The sequence below is a fragment of the Miscanthus floridulus genome, chromosome 5, assembly GCF_019320115.1.
Source record: "Miscanthus floridulus cultivar M001 chromosome 5, ASM1932011v1, whole genome shotgun sequence".
NCBI classification, from domain to species: Eukaryota; Viridiplantae; Streptophyta; class Magnoliopsida; order Poales; family Poaceae; genus Miscanthus; species Miscanthus floridulus.
In genome coordinates, this window is record NC_089584.1 from 133,531,452 (window position 1) to 133,556,991 (window position 25,540).

The window sequence follows — 25,540 nt, forward strand, 5'->3', positions numbered from 1 at the left end:
TGTGAGAGCATGTTTTTAGGGGCCTGGAGGAGGAGCCGGGAGAAGCCACTTTTTTTGGCTCCATCCCACCCCAAATCACTATGAGAGCATGTTTTTAGGGGCTTCACAAATGAAGCTATTTTACTTTACCTCGTTTGGTAGAAAACGGCTTCAAACGGCTCCTGAAGCCGGTGGAGAAGCCCTACCAAACGGGGTAAGCATTTTCAATGAAGTGATAATTTTTTAAGAAAAGAGAGAGGAAATAAGTTTCATCCTCTTGCTTGGTTACAAACTCAAGATGAATCACCGGATTAAATGTCTGAAACAAAATAATGAAACTATATGTTTTATTAGATTCTACGTTCTTAAAAAACGCTACGAGAGTCTTCGCTGAGAACGACTTTACGCGTCCTGACGACCTTGGTTTAATGGTTTGCATAGCTGTGGTCGTCCCCGTCAGTAATAGGTCCCGGACCACGCGTTCGCGAGCGGCAGCACCTGCACAGCTGCACGGTCCCGGTCTCCCGCACCACCAACCGGTGCTGCGACCATTAGTCACGCGACAAAGCCGCGCGCAACAGGCTTGATGTGCTCGGTGCTCCTATCCTGGGATCCTCCGGAGACCGGAGGGCTGATATGATGGAGTCCGGCGGTGGCGAGCTTCTTCCCGGACCAGCGTTGCCCGTCACCTCCAAACCCGGCGGTGGCCGTGGCGGTTGGCGTGCCGCCCTCTTCATCGTCGGTAATCATGCAGATTGCAAGTCGATCGTTCAAATTCCCTAGTTCGTCCGCAGGTTTGCATCACGTTTCACTGTTGCTATTGCTACTACCATGCAGCGGTGGGATTCTTTGAGCGTATTGGGTTCGTCGGCGTGTCGGCCAACTTGATCATGTACCTCACCGGCCCACTTGGCATGTCCACGGCTGCCGCGGCCGCCGGCGTGAACGCGTGGTCTGGGACCGTGAACGTGCTGCCGCTCGTCGGCGCGCTCGTTGCTGACTCGCGACTTGGCCGGTATCGAGCGGTCCTGGCCGCCTGTGTGCTCTATCTTCTGGTCAGTTTGCATTCCAAACTCCAACGTCTTCGCCTTTCTCTTCCTTGCTTCGTGAAGTTGCATTGGTGGACCTTGCAGTTGGGAGTTTTCTTAGATAAAAAGTTGCTTGAGTTGTGTCGGTGGCTGGTTTTAAAACTAATCCGATTACATTTGTTTTCTTTGAAATTAAAATTAGTCGATTCAAATGAAATTTAATTTTGGCTCGGTTTTAGCTTAATTAATTTGAAGTTGAGCCTACTAATAAATAAGAATATATTAATTTTGAAGAAAGTCTAAAAAAATTCAGTTAGCTCATTATCCATTCCTCCTAGCGTTTCACATTGTCATGTGTACTGTAGTGGTTATGAGGTGTATAGTAACAATATAGTAGTATGATCGAAATTTTAAACAGATTTTTATAGATAAATTTTGCAATGATTTTTTCGTGTATATTTGTTAGGAACTGATATTTAACCCAAGGGTAGTTTGAAATTGGCCCTTACAAGGTAATATCAACGTTCTATCTTCGCAGTTGGCAATTTTGGGCACAATAAAGAGGGTCTGCATTATTAAGACGTGAACATTATATATATTGTGGTCCCCTGAAAATAGCATAAACCGTCCTTAATTAATGTTATTTTACGAGGGCGTTGATCTCCTTAAGCCAGAAATCAATAGGAACCTTATAGAGCAACTCAAAGAGTCTTTTATATCCTTCCAAAGTGACAAAAATAGATATTTTGGTTAAAACAATATCATCCAACAACTTCTTTAATTAGACCTCTAATATTATCATCCTCTATTCTGGATTTTTAATTAGTTAAAGATGGAAAGCAAAGCTGTCTCTCTAGAGTGCTCACAGGATGTAAAAAAGCTATTGGAGAGTGAAAAAACATAGAGAGTTATTTTTATTCAAATGACTTTTAAAATGGTGATTCAGAAGATAAGTTTAAGAAAGACTTTTGGAGATGCTCTGAAAGAAACAAAGATCAGGTCCCGCAATCTATCCTCAAACTTTAGAGATCTACATGAAAATAAAAGTATTATTAAAAATGTCACATTTTGGAAATATTTCTTTTCAGTTTATTATACATTTGCTAATTGTTATCATCAAAGTTTAGTTTTTAAATCATACTACAAACATAAAGTCTCACATAAATGCAAAAAAAAAAGAAGAAAAATTCAAGCCCTCTAAAGTAAGGAGAGCTCTCAAATTAGAAGTAAGGATTCTACCAGAGTCTCTCTTATAGGACGAGTGGCCGATGTAGACTCTATCTTTTTTTAAGCAAAAATACTAGCAATTGTTGGAGAAAGGCAAAAATTTGTCGCCCTGCTCTTTTTCCCGACCTGGAATAATCCATGATTTGGTAAGTGGCTTTTAAGGAGCTCTTGGGATGGTCAAGCTCAACACCTCCCCCATTGTAAGGCACACTCGGGTTCCATTCTAGTCTGGGTCACCCGGGTGTCACCGGAGAAAATTCCTCAGTGGGGAGTGGGGACCAAGTGTGTGTGAGTGGTGTATGTAGCTCGGTAGGCACGTTTTCAGATTTCTCAAATAGCTTCACTTGCGTTTGAGAGCAAGGCTAATAATTTAGCGAGCTGTTGGCTCTAAGTCTATGCCATATTACTTAAAGTTAATATTAGCAAAAACACGTGCAGTAAACATGTTGTTGTGTTAGCTATATAGAATATAATAATATTTAATGCTTGTATGTGCATAATATCATCTAGGATCCATATATAGTAAGCTACGACTCTCTAGCCATTTCACCAAACATACAAATACAAACATGATTCCATGTCATCGATACATACCAAAACAAAGAAATATTCTAGAGATTATGTAATAGATTAACTTCAAGTAGTGTATAGATGTGTAGGCAAGAACACATACGTACCCCAAATTCTTATTTGGCGTGCATGTGTCGCTGCCCCAAGCGAGCACTCGCGATGACGTCGGTGAAATCCGAAAGGGGAGGGGGCGGACGTTGGGCGGAACGTGTGGCAGAACCGCTCGAAATAGCATGCTTCCGGAGATGCTCATCTCTCACCAGACACTAAGCACCCCGAAAGTAAACTACATCGGACGGTTCCATCGAGTACACCCTGAGGGAGAACTCGAACAATCCATGTTTTTCACCCATGATCCAATAATGAGAACGAGTTTACATCACTTAGTCCATTTCATACAACAATAGTTCTCGAAAATATATTATTACAATTCCAAGTTCAGAGTGCGGATTTTAAACAGCGAAATTAAAATAATCATCTAGCAATAAGATACAAGAATCCGTCTATGCTCACCAGAAGAATCCTCCACACAACAGTCATTCCTCAAGCTGCACCTGCAATAGGGGTAAATAAACCTTAAGTACACAATGTACTCGTAAGATTTACCCGACTATTGAGAATAATTTACCGACTCCAAAGGATATGATAAGCTTTATGGTTTGCTGGGTTTCCTTTTTATAAAAAAACATTACTAATAGTGAATCCTTATGTATATGTTTTATTAGCAGTCATGATTAGTTCATTAGCTAACCATTCTATGTAAGCACCTGTTCTATTTTCAAGCAAGAGTTGAGCAATCAGATCTATTTCACCACCTTTCATCTTCTAGTTCTTACTACGATGCTAGATCATAGATAAGTTCTACCGTATTACACGGCGATTCATGACCAATGTAGCCCAGCTGGGTACCCCAAAACACATGCCCCACTTGTATCCCAGGTACAAGCAGGACCAACCTGGACTCTCCTGTCAAGGGGTCTAGGTCCCGTTCAAACTTGGACTCCAAGCCCCCACACATGTCCCAGACTCAGTGTGGTGCTTAGACCTCCACCATCTCCGCCTCCAATAAGTCGGTCCAGAAAGAGCCAGAACCCACGATAAGAGAGCAACGAGCCTTTCCTGCTACCATAAACTAGTATGTGCTCAGGATAATAAGTCTATGACCTGACTAGAATCTAATGCAACAGCCGGTCCTTAACCGACATGGACAGGGAAAATAGTGTAACCAAGCTATGCCCCGTTGACAGTGGGACACAACCTCTTACACCACAAATACCCGTATCATATCTCTGCCCAGTCTCCATTTCCTTTCACCATTTTATCAAGAGAGTGATAATAATAATCACCTATTGCGAGTAACGACAGATTACTCATGCTACCGATAGCCTAAGCATAGCAGCTACTTGACCTATCCTAGTAGGACTCATAGGTAGGTTATCTATGCATGTAGTTTCAATATAAATCCTGTAATGTAAATACACATCATATATATATATATCTAGTGATCATTCAAAATAAGGGTTATGCACCGGGGCTTGCCTTGGGTAGGCGCGGTGTCAGCTCAGTCAATCAATGGCGGCTCCGGGACCTTCTCCTACACGAGGATCTCCTCCTCATACTCCTCGATCACCTCCTCGAACTCGTGGTCTCCGATGATCACGATCTCCGCTAACTCGTTCTCTACATACATGCGATGATGATGCAACACTTAGTATTTTAGCAACAACAGCTCCTAAATTAAGAATACACATGGTAAACTACTAAGCTAGCTCTAATGACTAAGATACTAAGCTAACTATCATCTTCATCAAGTAAAGTGTTGAGTTCAACTAACAAACACCTAACTTTATAAATGAAGGATATATCTTTATTTCTACTAATGATTTAATGTATATTTGAAACAAAGAGCGTTTAACTACCCTTATGTTAAGTCTATTCTAAAGCTATAAAAATTACAGTGAGCACATAATAATACCATGAAGCTACTATAAAATTTTCAAAGCTAAAGCTATCATCATTTTGCCACAAAAATTCCTATAATATTTAACCTAATAATATTAAGCACTCTCAAATGATTTAATAGCTCCTGGCATCGACAAGTATATATATGAAGTAAATACACTAACAGATAGAGCACAATTTTAAAAACTTAACAAAATTGGTTTTACAATTTTTGGATACCTACATGATTTTATATGATTTACCAAAGTTCAGCTCAGAAATACAAATAAAAAGCTATTTCTATTCTCCACGAAAAAGGTAAATTGCTTTCGGCTCAATGCGGCCCATAGGCGAGGCGCGGCCCACGCGCGGAGGCGGCCCACGGCGAGGAAGCCCACGCACGCCGGCACTCTTGCAAAAACGCCTCTGGACTATGAGCAAAACAACCAACAATCCACGTTACTATTTTTATAGACAGCGACTTTGCAACGGAACCCTTGGATCTTTCTCCTCTTTTCAACGGTAAGGTCCTTGGCCATCGCTGCGCGCTCCAGCATGGCGAGCGGTGGCACTGGCGCTTACGCCGGCCACATGGGACACCCGCTGACCTGTCTACGAGGTCGACACTCACCTAGGGTTCGACGCAAGACGATGGGCGGCGGTTGCACGAGCCGGGAAGCCATAGAAGGACCTCTCCACGGTGGCGGGCATCCTACGATAATGGTGGCAGCATTTAGGTGAGCCGCAGCAACAACAAGACGGTAGGAGTAGTGGGTGAGCAACGACAACTCACCAGTGACCTTACTGAGAAGCCGGCTCAGCCGGAGATGACCTGAGCGAGGCTGGCCATGTGCACTCTAGTGGTGCAGAGGGAGCCAAGGCTAGCTAGTGGTGTAGAGGAATTGGCGCAGGATGAAGTGGTGGAGGTTGGCCACGGCGCGGGCGGTGACGGGCTTAACAGCATGGCGGCGGGCAAAGCTCCAAAATTGGAGCTCGGCGTGACGCGAGTCAAGGCGGGGTGGGGTCGGCTAGAGAGGGGGCGTGAAGGCAGAGACGCGAGCATGAGGAATTGATGAGAGGTGCTCGCTCTCTGGCTTCACCAAGACACGGCGCGACGGTGGCAGAAAATAGAGGGAGAAAGAGGAAAAGAGAGAGACGGCACGGTAGGTGGGCTTGGCTCGTCCATGCCTTGGTGGGACACGAGCGGCGAGCACGGGAGGCCCATGCGCCGACGCTACGGACAACGTGTGCGCGCATCCAATCGGCATGGCCTGCGCGTCGTAGTGCCATAAATGGCATGGTGACGGCGGCTCGCCCACGTGCACGCGGCAGAGACGACGTGCACAGGGCCGGCAACAGCGCAGAGATGCATCGGACCAGCACGGACGCGATGACAATGCGACGACACATTGGTAGGGTAGCATGGGATGAGGCAGGTGGCAACAGCAGCGACTCCGCGCGGTGGGCCAGCGGCAGCTGAGCCATGGCCAAGCCAGAGGCAGCCACGGCCAGCCACACAGCAACACGCGCATGCACACGCGCACGTGTGACCAACACAACAATGCTGAGAGCCCGAGCATGGTGATCGTGGCCATGCGACCAACCAGCCTGAAACCGGTAACGCGCATGAATTTTGATGCGCTCAACACGACCAAACGGTTGCTCCTAAACCTAAACTGTCTTCACCATGCTCAAGATGGCACATGAGATTACCAAATCAAGCTATAACACTACATCACTCCTTAACCCAATCTCTCATCATAAATTGCTAAACATAGCAGTGTCTAACAGTTGGCAGACTTGAAAATTTCTAAGTTTTAGAGCTGAATTTGATTTCCATTTGTGATTTCTAAGCTAGTGGAAATATTAGCTAGTAATATCATTTTTCGACCACAAGTATTTCACTGTCATCTACAAAGTTTGTACTTCAAACTTTATTTACATATCACATACATGTTCTATAGCATTTTTGCTTAATAAAAATTGGTTTTAAACCCTAAGTGATATAACATGACTATCGAATCAACTTTCGTTTCACATTTCTGTTGATCGTTTTGAGTTACAGAAATTGATCTACACACTCTATTACATGCATTAACACATAACATGATGCTCATGATATGTTTTAGTAAATGATTTACGGTGTAACACCGAGGGTGTTACAGAACGGTGGCCGGGGCGGTGGATGAGGTGTCGACGATGGGTTAGAGTTTCAGTTTTTGCAGGCATCCATGGCTAGCGGCCTTAAAAGGAGGGACCTAGGTTAGCGGCTAGCCCGACGGTGGCATCGGGGCGCCACTGAGCGATGGCGGGAGACATCCGCTTGGCCAGAGTTGATAGACCAGGGTCCTAGGGGTTCCCCATGGGGGTACTACTTAGATGGGCCATGGGATGGCCCATGATCTATTGAAGAACACAAGACATGGTGGCGTGGACTTCAAGCTATTAAAGATCGACTTAGTCAGCTTACTATGAAAGCTATATTCTATAATAGGACTAGGACTCTTCTATTGTAACCGACTAGCACTAGATACATGCCCTTACCCTCTCCCCTATATAGAGGTACGGTGCACCCCCTTGTAACCCTAACAATCATACAATCAATTCAACACAAAAGGCTATACACTAACTGAACGTAAAGGCTATTACTCGACAAGAGGGCCCAGACCAGTATAAATCATTCATCTCTTTGCATTTACCGTCAAGTTCTGCATACGCTGAAGCCCTTCGTACACCATCCTGGGTACCCCTATGATGGGTTGCCGGTCATCAAACACCGACAGCTAGCGCATCAGGTAGGGGCTTTCGGTGACTTCGTGATCGAGAGCTTGGCGGACCTCGACGACATGATTTTCTCAGTGGGTATCACCTTCATCTTCGGCTCCTGGATCTACAAGACATATGACAATGACAAGCTCTAAAGTTGTCTCATGGAGATCTCGGTGCCTCAAGTTTCACCAAATGTCTTGATGACCACACTGGATCAACTCACCAAGAAGTTTTCGCACCTCTCAATCTCTGATCCAGCTCAAACTCAGGAGGTCACCATCAACCATGACTCCTGCTCAGACACATCACCCTTGTCTGGGCTATAAATCCCATCTGAAGTCCAACATGAAGACCCAGTTCATTTTTCACTTGGACTCAAGAACTCAGCTTCAATCTATCAAGATACAATCAGCTACCTCGTGCAGTCTGAGCAAGAGATCCCTCTTATGGGTGCCTAGAGAGGTTTGGTTCTATCCACCACACCCGAAGGAGGCATCGTCCATTGGCTGGGTGCTCGACCCGACACTTCTTTAACAGATCCATCTCGTCTAGTCGGCATGGTAGAACTCTTGCCTTATCAGAACAGCAAAACTCTTTCAGCGGACAACAATGATCATGATTCTACAGAGATCTTGGACATCACAATGACTGTAGAATCTGGATCTCACTCGGCCATGAGGTACTCTAGAGAAGTCTTTATGGCTGGCCAACAACCTCAGATCCCTATGCCTAACTCACCATATATCCAAGATGGAGAAGAAACCTTGTCCAACATCTCCCCGAACACTACGCCACCCAACGGAGAGATGGATGAGCAGAAGATGGCTATGGAAAAGAAGAACAGTGCTCGACAGGCCCAGTGCAATTGCACCTAACACCACAAGGAAGAGTGGCCGCGGTATTAGTCGGCTTGTCAAGACGTTGAATGATGGCGCTTGGCTGTAGAGGCAGCATATGAACATCGTCTACAGGATGAAAAAGCAGAACAATAGCTCCAAGACCGTGATGCCGTCAGAGCCTCTACATCATGTAACCTTGAGCCTGAGTTTATGGAAGTAGCTGGCCACTGGGTCTTCACTACACCCTATGCCAATGTCTACACCCTGGTAGAAGAGATGGCGGCCATAGAAAACACTACTCTAGATCCGCAAAGACTCAAAGTCATTCTAGAATCCATAGCCCTTCAGATGTAGGCTGCAAAAGTGACATCCCAAGCTAATCCTTTCCAAGGACCAGAGGCGTGGGCACCAGCCCACTCTCGTCTGGGACCACAGGGTAACCAAGGAGGAGAACAACGGGTACTAGCCCACTCCCATCTAGGGCCACAGGGTAACCAAAACAGGAATCATGGTGCCGCATAGTCATCCTATCAAGGGCACTAGTATAGTAACAGGGAAGGCAGAGGCGAGTCCAAGTATAGAGAGGCCATCATCTCACCGAACAGGTTCCCATGTTTCTCTAACAGACTACTCTCTGTTCGGCTTCCCTACAAATTCAAGCTATCCAACCATACCAAGTATGACAGGAAGGCAGAACCCAACTAATGGTTGCGCATCTACTCTCAGTCCATCGAGTTGGCAGGTGGCAATGATGTCATCAAAGTGTTACATTTTCCTATGGCACTTGACGTTGTGCCTCTCGCCTGGTTTGATAAGCTATGAGCCAACTCCATTGATACTTGGGGACAGCTTCAGCGCAAATTCTGTGAATTTTTTTGTGGCGTCCTCACCCACCCAAGTACTCAAGACGAGCTTAGAGCTTACAAGCAGAAACCAGATGAAACCTTCTAGCAATATTATTGCAGCTTTGTTGAGTTACAAGCCCAAGTCTATGATATCATAGATAGGGAGGTGATAGATCACTTTGCCAATGGGATCAAATACAAGTGGTAGTTTGAAAAATTCTGCGATGATAATCCAGAGACCGTCGAGGAATTTAAGCGTACATTATAGAAGATGATTGCATCTCAAGAGCGTACTCGTGAACGATTCCCATGCGGCCAACAAGACAGAGGTTATGACCCTAGAAGCAATCAGAGTGGTCAGCCCAGCGGAAAGAGAGGACCCAACAACACCCTTGCTTCCATGGATAGGTCCAAGAAGTCTAACAAAAATAACAAGAAGTTTGAATACCTCAAGAATTTACCCTGCCCTTTCCATAAGAACGCCAAGCACACGACGGCTGAGTGCAGACAACTCAAAAAACTGGGTTTCTACGCCAAAAGCAACAAGGGCAAGGGTAAAGCTGATAGCAACAAAGATAGAGACAACAACCCTGACCCTGGCTTTCAACAGTCTAAGGGCCAAATTGAAGTAATCTTTGTGGGGCTACCCACTTCATCAAACAAGCGCTCATTAAAGTTGGTCCTTCGAGACATCATGGCAGGAGAGCCCTCAACACCAAAGTACCTTAATTGGTTCGAGTACCCAATCCAATTTTCTAGAAAAGATCAATGGACTAGCATGACTAACGCTGGCCACTATCCACTTGTCTTGGGTCCAACAATAGTTGGCATGATAGTCCCGAAGGTCCTAATCTATGGCGGCGCAGGATTGAATATAATATTTGCAGATACGCTAAAGAAGATAGGCCTAGACTTTACCAGCCTACTCACCCTCACTTATGTTCCTTTCTATGGGATAGTACCCAGCAAGGCTACCATGCCACCCGGACAGATCACGCTCCCGATAACGTTTGGCAACCCAAATAATTTTTGAATGGAGTTCATCAAGTTCGAGGTGACTGACTTTGAATCATCATACCATGCTATCTTCGGTCGACCTGCCTTGGCCAAATTCATGGTTGCCCGTACCTCTTGCTTAAGATGCTGGGTCCCAATGGCGTACTCTCCTTCTGAGGTGACCTCAAGCGCTCATATGGCTGTGACACGGAAGCCATCTAGATTACAGCTAGAACACAGCAAGCCTATGAAGACTAAGCTAGAAGACATGGAGATTCCGACTAAGAAGGCAGGAATCATTGCACCACCCTCTAAGACAGATACCATCGAGATTGACCTAGGTACTGGTGATCCCTCTAAGATGACTATCATCAGCATCCACCTCTCCAAAGAATAGGAACTCACGCTCACCAACTTTCTCAGGGAAAACAAAGATGTCCACCTCTCCAAAGAATAGGAACTCACGCTCACCAACTTTCTCAGGGAAAACAAAGATATCTTCGCATGGAAGCCAACTGATATGCCAGGTGTTTCGAGAGAGTTGGCTGAGCACAAATTGGATTTAAACCCCAGCTCAAAGCCAGTCAAGCAACATCTATGATGGTTCTCACCAGATAAGAAAGCAGCAATCAAGAATAAAATCACCAAGCTATTGGTAGCCGGGTTCATTAGGGAAATAGTTCACCCTGACTCACTAGCCAATCCTGTATTCATCCAGAAGAACTCGAAAGAGTGGCGCATGTGCATCAACAAACACTACCCAAAAGATCCCTTTGGTTTACCTCGCACTGATCAGATCATAGACTCTACGGCCGGGTCAGCTCTTTTATCCTTTCTTGATGCTACTCGGGTTACCATCAGATTGCCCTCCGAAAAGAAGATCAGAGCAAGACATCCTTCATCACTTTGTTTGTTGCCTACTGTTACACGACCATGTCCTTCAGGTTAAAAAAACGCCGGTGCAACCAATCAATGGGCTATCCAGGCATGTCTAAGCGAACAAATCGGTCATAATGTAGAAGCCTATGTGGATGATGTTGTCGTTAAGACCAAGGACCCTTCTACTCTGATCGCAGTCTTGAAGCAAACCTTTGACAGTCTTCGTAAAATACAAGTGGAAGCTTAACCCAATAAAGTGTGTGTTTGGAGTTTCTTTTGAATTACTATTGGGTTTCCTCATGAGCCATCGGGGTATCGAAGCTAGCACAAAATAGATTCAAGCAATCACTCAGATGACTCAACCTCACTGCGTCAAAGATGTTCAGAAACTGACAGGGTGCATGGCTGCCCTCAATCGTTTCATCTCGTGACTCGGGGAGAAAGGTTTGCCCTTCTTCAAGTTGTTGAAAAAGTCGGGCAAGTTTGAGTGGACAGCTGAAGCTGACAAAGCCTTCTAGAAGCTCAAATAGTACTTGTCCACCTCTCCAATACTTACCCCACCTAGGAGACATGAACCACTCCTACTCTACATTGTAGCCACTACTATGGTAGTTAGCACGGTAATAGTCGTGGAGCGGGCTGAAGAAGGGCACGTATATAAGTTACAATGACCTGTCTATTATATTAGTGAGGTGCTATCAGAATCTAAGGCCAAGTACCCACATGTACAAAAGCTCCTCTATGCCCTCTTGATAACTTCACACAAGCTACGCCACTACTTTGATGAATACAAGGTAACAGTGGTATCCGACTTTCCACTTGGTGATGTCCTACATAATCAGGATGTAACAGGACGCATATCCAAGTGGTCAATCGAACTAGGAGCTCAAAACATCGAGTTTGTCTCCCGCAAGGCCATCAAATCTCAAGTCTTGGCTAATTTTATAGCCGAGTGGACTAAAGACCAGCAGACTACTCTGACAGTTATCCTCGATCATTGGAAGATGCATTTCGATGGTTCCCTCAAGCTAGGAGGCATAGGCGCTGGTGTTCTCTTCATATCTCTAGATGGAAAGCAGCTTAAATATGTCCTATAAATACTTTGGTCTGCTACCAACAATGAAGCCAAGTACGAGGCCCTCCTTCACGGCCTTCGAGTAGCAGTCTCACTTGGCATCAAGAGTTTGCTCATCTATGGCGACTCCTCGATGGTCATCAACCAGGTCATCAAGGATTGGGACTGCACCAAGGAGACCATGGACGCTTACTGCGCAGAAGTCCGTAAACTTGAGAAACACTTCCAAGGTCTAGAAATCCTCCATGTTATGCGAGATCTCAACGTTGCGGCTGATGTTTTGGCTAAATTGGGATCAGATAGAGCCTAGGTACCCCCTAATGTGTTTGTTCAGGAACTCCAAGTCCCTTCAATCAAACAAGAAACCTCCACATCCACCGATACTCTAACTCCTGATGTCTAGGTACTAGTGGTCAACCCGGTATAGACACAAGTATTTATTGATTACATCCGAGACCATAAGTTGCCTGACGATAAGGTAGAAGCAGAGCAGATCATGTGTAGAAGCAAGAATTACGTCTTAGTTAGAGACAGGCTCTACCAACGGGGCACATCATCTGGTATTCTCTTCAAATGCATTGCACCTGAAGAAGGACAGAAATTTTTGGAGGAAATTCACTTTGGGTGTTGTGGCAACCACTTAGCCTCCAGGACCTTAGTTGGCAAGGCTTTTAGATCTGAGTATTGTTGGCCTACAGCACTGAAAGATGCAGAAGAGTTAGTGCGACACTGCAAGGGCTGTCAATTCTTTGCCAAGCAAGCCCACGTCCCAGCTCACAACCTTATCTGCATCCCTCCATCATGGCCTTTTTTGTGCTGGGGGCTCAACATGGTTGGACCTCTCAAATGAGCACCGGGTGGTTTTGAGTACATCTACATGGCTATCGACAAGTTCACTAAGTGGATAGAGTACAAGCCACTCATCAAATTCAACGCTATAAAGGCAGTCAAGTTCATGCAGGATATTATGTACCAGTTTTGTATGCCCAATCGGATCATCACTGATCTCGGCTCACCTTTTACAGCTATCGAGTTCAGAAGTCGGGCTCAAAATTGCGGCATCAGCATCAACTATGCTTCCATAGCTCATTCTCAAGCGAACGGCCAAGTAGAGCGGGCTAACGGGCTACTTCTAGCTAGACTAAAACCCAGGCTATTCAACGAGCTTAAAGACTATGGTGGCAAGTGGATATACGAGTTACCCAAGGTAGTTTGGGGACTACGCACTCAACAAAGCAAAGCGACATGGTACTCTCCCTTTTTCCTGGTTTATGGCTCAGAAGCCATCTTGCCAGCAGATTTGATATGGAATTCTCCCGGGGGTTGAACAGTACAATAAAGGCAAAGCAGACGAAACTCGGTGGCTAGAAATTGATAGTGCCAAAGAAATCAAGCTTAACGCACTCTTCTAGTCTGCAAGGCCTACGACGTCACTATGACAAGAACGTGTGCCTCCATACCTTTCAAGTCGGAGATTTAGTCCTCAAGCATATCCAGAATACCTTGAGGTGACACAAGCTACTTAGCCCCTAGAAAGGCCCTTTTATCGTCTCCAAAGTTACTCAGCCAGGCTCCTTCGAGTTAATCACAGAGGATGGCGATCCTGTGCCTAACTCCTGAAACATCGATAAGCTACAGTGATTTTATGCTTAATATTATTAAGTATTTTTCATGTTTAAGTAAGTTCAATGTTCTAACTTCTGTACTTAAGATTCTTTGTTAAATATAGAGTAATGTTCTTCGCTGGATGAATTTGTCTATTTACTTTTGTGCAAGATACACAATTTTTCAGTTGTCTCTCTTTGTTGCAGCCTTTGTTACATCATATATGAGATATATAGCGGACTAATTACACAGCTACACATCTCTCAATATGATAAAATTATTTGACACACAATTCTTATTCTGTATACCGAGTATTAGGCTATATTCTATGAGATATGCCTCCTACTCGGATGGCTTACATCTCCTTGGCCAAGAGCCAATTATCGACATTTAGTTTAACTATTGCATGTCATCCTAGGTAGGGTGATTCCTAGAAGCAAGTAACCTAATTCATTGGCTACGGGATAGGATCCTAACATCAAACAATTGTTATAAGGGTTTCTTGAACAAATGACTTCGGGCACTTAACATCGACGAAAGGGTCTAACATGATTCTAATCATAGCGACTATGTTGATCACTTTTTACCTGGCTACTCAGTCTTATGCGCCTTTCTAAAGGACTCCACAAGACAAACTTACAGCCTAAGTAGACTATAATCTTACTCTAAAGATTACCAGGCCTAAAAGATGCTAACTTTGCAAGGACAAGTTAGCTGGAATAAACCGTCTTTAGCATTTAAGTACCACAACAAGATGCATTACTTACAGGCTAAGTTTTTTCATTCAACTAACAGCCTATGCAAGCAAAAGAACATTGTTTCTTATAATGTGCCTACCGGCACACATGCTTAATAAGTTTTTTCAAAACTTACATAGCCTATTCATCAGGCTTCTCCATCCTAAGGTCTAATTCATCTGTTATGGTGGTTGCGAGTCCGTTGAGTTCCTCCTCAGCTCTCCCCATAGTAGCAAGATGGCATTCATCATCATAGTCTGTGGTCACCTAATGGAGGTCCACAGCCGGGTATAGCACTTGGAGCATACCGAGTACATTCTGAACATAGACCTTGGCGGCTTCACGCACATAGCTCTCAAAGCAATCGGGGATTTCTTTCACTATATCCACCCACTGTTTTCATCGTCTTCTAGCCTATGGAAGAGTAGGGCGAGTGGCTTCATAGCTTCCTAGATTGTGTTCCGCTCCGACTATGCTCTCTCCAGCTGGGCCTTCATGTCGGTTACTGAGCCTGCATCAGATCATGATCATCTCCCCATTTATCAGCTTAGCTCGAGCGAGTTCTTCACTCAATCATTTAGTTACCTCTTTGGTTTGATTCTGCTTGGTTCTCAGGGCTTCATTTAGCTCCTTCACCTCGCCTTCCAACCGCCGGGTTCTGATCTGCTCTTCTGTAAAAAGGACCATACACGTTCATCATCATGATCATTGAGTACTACATTCAAGAGTTGCAGGGAAGTCATATAGTTCTCTTACCTTTCAGTTTGGTATCAAAGAGCTCGACCTTCTCTGTCATCTTCAACAAAGAATCAAAGGCGTCATTCTTCCTAGTCTCAGCGGCCGCCTTTTGGCGCTCAGCTTCACCAATTTGAGCCCGAAGGATGTAGAGAGTCTCTTTATGCTATTTTTGCATGGACATTCACCCGGTCACCTTCTTGGCCTACTCCTCCTTCAACCTGGTGAGCTCTGTCTAGGCTTCCTGGACCCTGACAGAGGCCATCAGCTCCATACCCTGAGCATACGACTATTTTTGGAATGAGAATTTGGATGATATTTACAGCAGGGAATGACAAAATGCATTTACTTACCCTCAATTGGCCGTCGAAGATAGAAGCTTAGTTCAGCAGCACGGACCACAACCTCATCAACCCAACGAACTCTGAACTATATGCCCAGAGCTAGGTACCCGGTCTGGTAACTAGGATGACGTCATCCTCCTCCGCTAGCTAAGCGCTTATTGTCGGCATATTTGGGGCCGAAGCACTCGGTGTAGCGGCGCTTGAGTCATCCCTCATGCTCCACACAGCTTCATTAGTAGTAGCCTCCATAGGCTCTGGCCCCGACGACTGGTGCGTTTCATCATGAACAGGCACAACTACCTGTTGCTACTGCACATCCACATCCTCTACAGTACGCAGGTTGCTCTGCTTCACCATCAATGGACGTCAGACCCTGCGCTTGTGGTGTCTTAGTGGCCCTGGGTGGAGACACAGGCCCGCTTGCCTAGCCTTTTTCCACCCAGTCACCATCAGTACATAGGTTCTCTTCAACCTAGGGCTCTTCACTCTGCGCCTAGGTACTCAGTGTCTTTTTTACCCTGGTATAAGTAGCAGTCAAGCGATGTCCTAGGAATGAAGTAACATACAGAGGAAACTTCGACACTTACTTGGCACTAGATCTCTTCTTTAGGGTGGGTTTCCCTAGTGATATACCACTAAACGATCCACCCAGCTCCAGGATTGATACAGTTGTTAACAGCACTGAGTCCTCCTGATGACTCGCAGTGCTAGCATCCAGTCCATGTGTGATCCCGTCACCCTAAGTTGGCACCCGGATGCTCAATAGGCATGGTGGTGGCATCCTGCCAAGAGCAAATAAACGTCACCAAGTATACCTATGTCAAAATTCAGTAACAGAATTTTACTCAGAAATAATACTTACTATCTGACAGAAAATGAGGTGTCTTCCTCCTCTTCCGGCTGCTCCTCCACAGCCTCATGTGCAGTAGCTGTTTACGAATTGGATTTAGCACAAGGTAAAATTTAGACTACATAGAGATAGTTCAGACATCTTTTACCTTGTCTCAGTGTGCAGGCTCGAATGGGCCTCTTCGGCACTGCCCCGTTCCCGACGGCAACTTCGGCCTCCAACGACCGTTTCCCACCAGCGGCTCCTTGCCTGGCACTTAGGTTTGCCTGGACTATGACGACATCTGGGCTCCCTTCAGATTTGCCCCTGACTTCCTAGTCCACAGGGATGGCGGAGGCGGTGCTCCCTTCGTTCGCTCCGCCGGATGCCGCTCCGCTTCCGCCAACTCCTCTAGAATCGGGACACGAAGGACGGGCAGGCAAATCATTGAAATTCCACTCGAACTCCTGCATCAACACACAGGAGTCAGTTTTTCATAATATTAAGATATTTATAGACTACAATGTCAATATACTTACAGTGGCTGGAGGATTATGATGATCACGATCTGGGTACTGGTGTGGTATCAACTGTAGCGACGCAAGCACGTTCTGAATTCTCTCTAGAACTTCATCTTCCGTCAGTTCATCAGTGGTTACTCGGGTAGGGTCCTCTGGCCTAGTGTACTCGAACCCATAGTGTATCCTCTCCTGCAGAGGCTATACTCGGCGCCTGATGAAGCTAGCAACCACTCTGACTCCACTAATGCCTTGGTCCTTCATGGCTCGGATTTGCTTGAGGAAAGGACGAATACCTTAAAGTTCCATCGCACTCAGCGTCTCTTTATCCCAGCGGTTGTTGGGTACCAGTGTGGTGTTGCTATGCACCTCTAGGGGGGCCACATGTTCCCCGCATAAAACCACTCGGCCCTCCAATTCTTTACAGAATCCACCAGGGTATAGTGGATATACTCGTTCTTGCTCCCCATGCGGAATTGAATACCAGCACCCCCAAAACACTTGCATTTGTGGCGTCCGGGTGTGGTTTCGGTTTGAAAAAGTAGCGGAAAAGAGTGATAGATGGGGGATGCCAAGGAAAGTTTCATAGAGATGAACAAAAATTGAAAGATGCAGGATGGAGTTAGGGTTAAGATAATTCAGGGTTATACCATAATAGTGCAAAAACCCTTGCAAAAAGGAGTTGCAGGAAACCCTAACCCATGCTAGATGAATGGCACAAAAAGAACAATCTCACCTGGCTCAAGATTAGGAATACGGTGCTCTCCAGGCGCCTTCCATTCCCTAAGTTTTTGCTCCGGTAGATAATCCTATTCATGGAGCTTCAAGAGATGCTTTGGCTTCGTGACCGGCTTTGGCTAGATCTGAGCAGCGGCGGTCATCTCCGGCACCTCCAACACCCTCTTCTCGGTGACTTTCTTGGCGGCGGTGCTCGAGTTCTTACCCTTACCCATCATGTAGAGCTTTTTACAGATCTAGGGTTTCAAGATGCTAGATTGGCAGCGCTCACAGTGGCTCGGGGGCTTAGGCAGAAATCAAATGGAGCAGAGGAAGATGATGCACATGAATGGTTCCCTTTTTATAGGGTTTTCACCGTGTTGTGGCCCGATAATCACACCAACGGGCGCAACATTTCGGTTTCCCTTCCATTTTAATGCGGCTACGCGGTTGATACGACGGTTGCACGTCTTTTCAGGATTTCCAATGCGTCACAATGTGTTTAGACTTATCCTTTAGATTCACTCCTTCCGAGTACCTACCACGCTACGATCGTTATCTACATGGCCACATCGTGAAGTACTCGGATGATTGATGCAGTACTCGGACAATCGCTTGACAGTATGCACTAAACATTGCAGTACTCAAATGAAGATTTTTTATTCAACAACAGTTCAATAGACACAAAGTTGCACACTTTACAAGATTCAAGACCACTCAGAATAATGAGCGACTATTTATTTAGAGAGGTACAAGTATCGGATACAAGATTTTTTCAGTCAATAAGAAAGACAACACCTACTCAGATAAAACAGAGTATTCATACTCTAAGTGCTTCTCAGTAGGTACTTTCAGACCCGATGCACCTAGATCCAAAAGGAGAAGAGTAATGCATCTAGGTAGATTACAAAAGTGCAGTGTGTCCGACTACAAACATTTGTTGGGCAACTACCCTTGGGAGCATAGTTACTGTAAGAGGAAGCCTACTGGCTGGTATGAAGGATGAGCTACTCGCACATCTTGCCACCCAGCCGACGCCATCTATACTTACAACTCTTCAAGGATAGACATCGATAGGCACCCTAGAAGAACTGATATGGGACTGCTGGATGTGCCACCCTACCAGCCATCACAAGACCTCTTATAGTTGCAGCTCCAAGCTACTCTACTATGCACAACTACGGATTTAGCCTACCTCTAAACCCTCTCACAAGAGTTCTTCTAGACACTACAGCTCTTGGTTATACCAACAGAGTACTCCCGGGGCCTGGTCAACTTCGCTCACCACCATATTTGCAAGCTTCAAACTCTGAGTCACTTTGCTTCTTCTATAACTGAGGTTCAAGTGCTCGCCAGGAGGGTTTTATAGGCGTCTTGGTGTGGTCTATGGACTGGATTCATGTAGAATACACGGACAAGCTACTGACTTCTACACAGGCTCTCGTGCTACTCTACAAGGGTACAATGCGTCCCACTACACCTTTTTCAGTGTACAGACGACCTTTTCTCAGCACATGTCAAGTCACAGTACACCCGATAGCACCTTTGATGGCATATTCCTCTGAATATTCTGAGCATCTTTGGACCAACTGTACTAAAGCTTTGTATGTGACTTTGACATGTCTTACATGCTTATGTACAAGCAGACAGGGCAATAATTTTTGTTGACACTCTCATCCTCGAGTATATTCTTTTCAGATCCTTGTCTCGAGTACAAGTACTCGGACACAGGCTCAGGGGCTGCAGGGTAAATATCCTCTACGGATGTTTTTAGACCCTCTAACTCTTTGTTTTGCAAACATCAAGAGGCTCGGGGGCTACACTCAGTGAGTGCACTTTTCTGAAAAGTGCACGTCACCTGGAGGCTTTACAGAGCACCTCATGGCTCCACTCACGAAAGCACTCGGACTACGCTTGTTTCTCCTCGGCAAGATCAGTAGGAACAAGAAGGCTTCTGAGTTAAACTATGACACGCTTGGGGGCTTGACGGACCAGGGTCCTAGGGGTTCCCCACGGGGGTACTACTTGGATAGGCCCTGGGAGGGTCCACAATTTGTTGAAGGACGCGAGACAAGGTGGCGTGGACTTCAAACTATTCTATTCTAGATAGACTTAGTCGGTTTACTATGAAAGCTAGATTCTGTAATAGAACTAAGACTTTTCTCTTGTAACCGACTAGGACTAGATACGTGTCCTTACCCTCTCCTCTATACAAAGAGAGGTATGGTGCACCCCCTTGTAACCCTAACAATCATACAATCAATCCAACGCAAAAGGCTACACGTCGACTGTACGTAAAGGCTATTACTCGATAAAAGGGCCCGAACCAGTATAAATCGTTCATCTCTTTATGTTTACCGTCAAGTTCTGCGTACGCCGAAGCCCTTCGAACACCGTCCCGGATACCCCCGTGATGGGTTGCCGGTCATCAAACACTGAGAGGAGTCGGAGGCAGGGGCGAGGAGTCACTGGTGAACTCTTCGATTAGGATTAGGGAAGGACGGGGACGGAACGGAGGGGTGGGCGTCAGGCGGTGAGGTCGCCTGTGGCTTGGGCATTGGGCTGGGGCGAGGCTGGTGAGGAAGAAGAAGACCCGAGAAAGAAGAACCAAGGAAGAAGAGGTTGCGTGCTCGTATCTGAAACGGCTCGCGTGCATTGGGTAAGAAGGCAGCATACCTACCACGTTTGGTTGGAGTCCTCAATGGTTGTTGCCTTCCGAGCTGGCGAGCTACCATGCTGCGGAGGACATTGGTGGTGGAAATTTGAAACAAGGCACCGGATCCATACGTGAAAGGGATTGCCGGCGTTGGGCATGGATTTGGGACTATATATTCATCCTTCGATTTGGTCTGGGTGACTTAGATTTAGAGCAGGGACTCAATTTGGACACGATATGTTAAGCGGCACGAGAAGATTTGGTGGACAGTTGCCCATCGCGGTGCAACCGGCGCACGGGATCAAGAGCGAGGTGGGCGGAGGATGAAGCACTAGTCCCGTGCCCGCATCATGCTAGATGAGCCCTTTTCCTCGTTTATTGTGTTTTAGCTCAGCAAAGAGTACGCGTCCGTCCAATTATCTCTGCTTTTCTCTTTCTGCCACATCGGATTTCTGTGGCGTGGACAGACTCTCAGCTAGCTGACTAGGCACTGTAATACTCACTCTGAGCACACGGTGAGTATAGGTGCATACATCTATCTTATGATGGACAACTGCTCCTAGAGTAAATTGCACACCCTCCATACCGCAATTTTTATGACTATCATTTTGGCCCAACAAGTTAAGAAATGTGATGGACATATGAACTTGGTGAATGCGGGCGTCTAGGTCACATACTCTCTCTGCTTGAAGTTGAAAGCTCACACATTCATTCAGCTTTAATACTTCCTCCGTTTCATAATATAGCTATTCTAGATTTGTTTCAATATCATCTAGATTTGTTGAATGTGCATAAACTTGTTGAATGCGTGCATCTAGGTCACATAGTCTCTCTACCAGAAGTTGAAATCTCACACATTCATTCAGCTTTAATACTTCCTCCTTTTCGTAAGATAGCTGTTCTAGATTTGTTTTTAAGTCAAATTATATTCATTTTGACCAAACTTATAGGAGAAAATACCATCTAGACACCACAAAGTATTATTAGATTAATGATCAAATAAATTTTGGCAGTGTACATATTTGGTGTAATAGATTTTAAATATTTTTCCTACAAATTTGATTAAACTAAAATAGTTTTATTTAAGACAAAACCAAAAGTAGACATATTAGGACTGGGGTAGTACCACGTTTCCAATTTGTTGTTTAAAAGATTATAGGTTTTCAATACTCTCAGAGGGAGATCAGAGATGTCAGTTATTGTCATGTCGGAATTTTTACTTGCACGTCCTGGAACACGGAAATTCCTACTCTGGGATCATAGTTGTCGGACGCTGCCGCGCGCGTAAGAGAAGGAGCTTGCAGCAACTGTTTTTAGCGGGCTCTACCACGTGGGCCCTCATGCTTATGCTCGGTTTTTTACGTGCCTATCTGCACCTGCTCGGCGACGCCCCAGCAGCGGGCCCACATCATTGGATGTCACCCAGCAGCTACAACAGGTGGCTGCGACAAGTGGACTCCATTGCAACATGTGCAACACTCAAATTAAACACTTGCAACTTACGTTCAAAAATAGCTGAAACACTTAAAACATATCTTTGAAACACTTGCAAAACACTTGAAAGCCATTGTAAACATATGCAACATTCAGATGAAAGACTTGCAAAACACCTAGAAAGCACTTGAAAGGCATTGCAAACATATGCAACATTCAGATGAAATACTTACAGCAGACGTATGAAACACCTGAAACACTTGAAGTATATGTGTGCAACATGCATGTATATGCAACGTCTAGATCAACTTTGAAACATACAGATGAAAACATTTGCAACATATATCTGATACAGATGAAACATTTAGAACATACACTTGAAACATACGTGTATAACCATTGTAATATGTGCAACATCCCGATCTACTTTTGTAATATCGTTATAAAACACTTGCAACATACTTCTGAAACACTTAAAACATACGTTTGCAACATGCACTTTTAGCACAAACATCACCTTGCTGTTTCGGCGAATGGAGGCTCGTCGGCACGTGGAGGTCATCGGTGTGCTCGCCGGTGGCGCAAAGCTCGCCGGCAACGTGGAGTTGGGCGGCGATGCACAAATAGTGGGTGTGGGGGTGGCATGGGCGGCAGTGGCGCAGAGGGCGGGTGGGTGGCGCGTGGAGGTCACCGGTGTGCTCGTCGGAGGCACGAAGCTCACAAGCAACGCGGAGCAGGACGGCGGGCACATAGCGCTATAGGTGGGGGCGGCACGGGCGTCGGTGGCGCAGAGGGCGGGTGGGCGCGGCGCGGGGGGCACAGAGAGTGAGTGGAGAGTCCGGCGAACGCTTAGGTTAGAGCGTTTCTGTAGTTGTAATCCTGAAATCAGCCATTATGTTTGACAATTGACCCTCTTCTACCATACTTCAATGATTACGTACAGAGCTTGGGAATGCTAACGGCCTCATCCATGATGCCAACCGCGAGCTCGCCGCCGTCCGCGTCTCCTGCACGGCTCACCGTCTTCTACGTCGCGCTGTACCTGCTGGCTCTGGCGCAAGGCTTCTACGGGCCATGCGGGGAAGCCTTTGGCGCGGACCAGTTCACGCCTAGCGACAGCGGCGAACCCAGCGCGCCCGCGTTCCGGAGCTCCTACTTCAACTGGTTCCACTTCTCCATGTCCTGGGGCTACGCCATTGCGACGGCCGGGCTGAGCTACGTCCAGGACAACGCCGGCTGGACCGTGGGTTTCGGCGCGTGCTGGACCGCGTTGGCAATATGCCTTGCCGTCTTCTTACTTGGCACGCGGACGTACCGTGCCAAGCAACGACCCGTTGATGGCAGCACGTTCGCTGTGACCGTGCAGGCGTTGGGCGCGAGGGTCTTCCGTCGAAAGGACACCATCACTCCAACTGATGAAAGGTGAACACGAGCAAACACGTTTCCGTTGTATTGCAGGTACGTGTAAGTCAACATCACAGACAGAGGCGTCTTGTCCTGACGGAGCTTCTTGACTTGTGCAGGCTGCTTCTACCTCCACAACCTGAGCAGGGCGGACTCATAGCTAAGCTGCTCCCGATATGGTTGACGAGCTTTGTCTTCACGGCCATCTACTCGCAAGTGTCGACTCTGTTCACCAAGCAAGCCAGCACATTGGACAGACACCTTGGCACGACGACGGGCCTCGTCGTGCCGCCCGCTGCGCTCCAGTGCTTGATCAATGTCACCTTCATCGTCATGCTCCCGTTATATGACCGCGTCATTGTGCCCCTCGCGAGGCGCCTGACCGGGCACGCCGCGGGCATCACGATGCTCCAGCGCATCGGCGCCAGCATGGCCACGTCCTGCGTCGCCATGGTCGTCGCGGCGCTCGTGGAAGTCAGGCGGCTCCGCGTGGCCAGAGACGCGGGCCTGGTCGACCGGCCGGACGTGGCTGTGCCGATGAGCCTGTGGTGGATGATTCCGCAGTACGTTCTCATGGGCCTCGCCGAAGTGCTGGGTAAGGTTGGTCTCGAGGAGTTCTTCTACGACCAGGTGCCCGACACTCTCCGCAGCGTCGGGCTCGCGCTGTGCCTGAGCATCTTTGGTGTGGGAAGCTACGCCAGCGGCATGCTTGTGTCCGTGGTCGACTGGGCCACGAGAAGCAAGGGTGAGAGCTGGTTCTCCGACAATCTCAACCGAGCGCACCTCGACTACTTCTACGGGCTCCTCGCAGGGCTCGCGGCTCTGGAGGTAGCCGCGTTCTTGCATATCGCAAATCAATACGTCTACACAAACAAAGCCGAGCTATGAATCTGTGAAATACATTGCGTATGTTAAAAGAATTAATTTGATTTATCTTTTTTTTTCTAGCGTGTTTCATAAGAATTAATAGCAAGATGATAGAACATGGATTCTATTCGCTATACAAAGTTTCAGGAGAAAAGTTCACTAAACAGAGTGCAGAGGAACAACAGGCTCACATTGCAAATTAGTATTCTTTTCAGTAAACAAAGATAAGTATCAATAAGGTTCTTTTCAGTTAAAAAAACATAATTTTATTACAATATATAGTCAGAATCAAGGACATAACGACAAAATGATGGCTTGGGACAGGACTCAGGAGATTTCAGCTAAGTTGGTGATGGTTCCTTGTTCTATCTTTTTAGTGCAAAGTCAATAATAGAGCCAATTGCTTGGCTAATAATTAAGTTATAAAAGACAAGTTATACAATAAGTGTCTTCTGTTTATCTTAAAAAAATTCTCTTTTCTAATCCTCCTCACAAAACTCGCTAGTTGGGCCCACTAATCCATATGCTTTCATGCCCAGCTTGCTGCTCGCATGAGAGCAAGTATAATAATGGCTTATAGCCAAACAAATACCGATGTGGAGGAGAGAAGAGAGGAGAGCTTGGCTCACATACAAATAACTAAGCTGGACACGGAAGCATAAACATTGATGGGCCCATACATTAAATGAATGCGAGAAGGATTACAAAAGAGAAGATGGAGCATGGGTGGAAATAACAATAAAAAAAGTTTCTTAGAGACAAATAGCATACCATTATTGCATAACTTGACTCTTACAACTTGGTTAATAGACAAACACTTGGCTCTATTATTGGACTTGCTCTGAGAGCCAAGCTCTCATCTCTCTCTTCTCTTCTCTCCTCCACATCAGCATTATCTTGGCTATAAGCCCATTATTGTACTTGCTCTTAAGCGTTGCTATGGTATCGAACTATCAACACTGCTAGCGCCCGGACGTCCGCGGCTAAAGTCTGTTGCGCCTCTGTTTTGCGCGTCCACACGAGAGCCCATGCCACTCGGAGGCGCCTACCGGCGCCTGCTTTCACGGCCACACGGGCCCGCGCCGCGTGAGCGCGTGGGGATCGCTCGCGCCCCCACCCGCTTCCCACGCGAATCCCATGTACAACACCCGATCTACTTTTGAAACATACAGATACAATACTTGCAATATACAAAAGAAGACATATGAAACACTTCAAACATGCGTCTGAAACACTTGCAAAAACACGTGGAAAATATTTGAAAACCATTGCAACACATACGCAACATGCAGATAAAACACCTGCAACTTATGTGTGAAACATATGTAATATCTAGATAAACACACTTGCAACATACGTCTGAAAAAATTGATGAAACATTAGGAACAGATGGTTGCAACATACGTGTATAAACCACTGCAACATATGCAACATCCCGATCTACTTTTGGAACATCCATATAAAACACTTACAACATACCTCTGAAACATCTAAAACATACATTTGCAACACGCGTTTTCGGCACAAAGGGAGGCGCGACGAACTG

General features: G+C 46.1%; 1 protein-coding gene across 1 annotated transcript; it reads left to right on the forward strand.

Moving 5' to 3' along the window:
• Positions 1 to 431: 431 nt before the first annotated feature.
• LOC136450851 (protein NRT1/ PTR FAMILY 5.10-like) lies at positions 432 to 24,158 on the forward strand. Its single transcript, XM_066451493.1, has 4 exons — positions 432 to 721; positions 817 to 1,034; positions 22,667 to 23,145; positions 23,247 to 24,158. The coding sequence occupies exons 1-4, from the start codon at positions 616 to 618 to the stop codon at positions 24,013 to 24,015; spliced, it is 1,572 nt and encodes a 523-aa protein (XP_066307590.1). The 5' UTR covers positions 432 to 615; the 3' UTR covers positions 24,016 to 24,158.
• Positions 24,159 to 25,540: the final 1,382 nt, after the last annotated feature.

Excerpts from the sequence above, each read along its gene's own strand:
- LOC136450851 (XM_066451493.1), top strand. The coding sequence starts at position 616 with ATGATGGAGTCCGGCGGTGGCGAGCTTCTTCCCGGACCAGCGTTGCCC. Across the intron at positions 722-816 it reads TGCCGCCCTCTTCATCGTCG|CGGTGGGATTCTTTGAGCGT; the intron begins GTAATCATGCAG and ends ACTACCATGCAG. Across the intron at positions 1,035-22,666 it reads CCTGTGTGCTCTATCTTCTG|AGCTTGGGAATGCTAACGGC; the intron begins GTCAGTTTGCAT and ends GATTACGTACAG.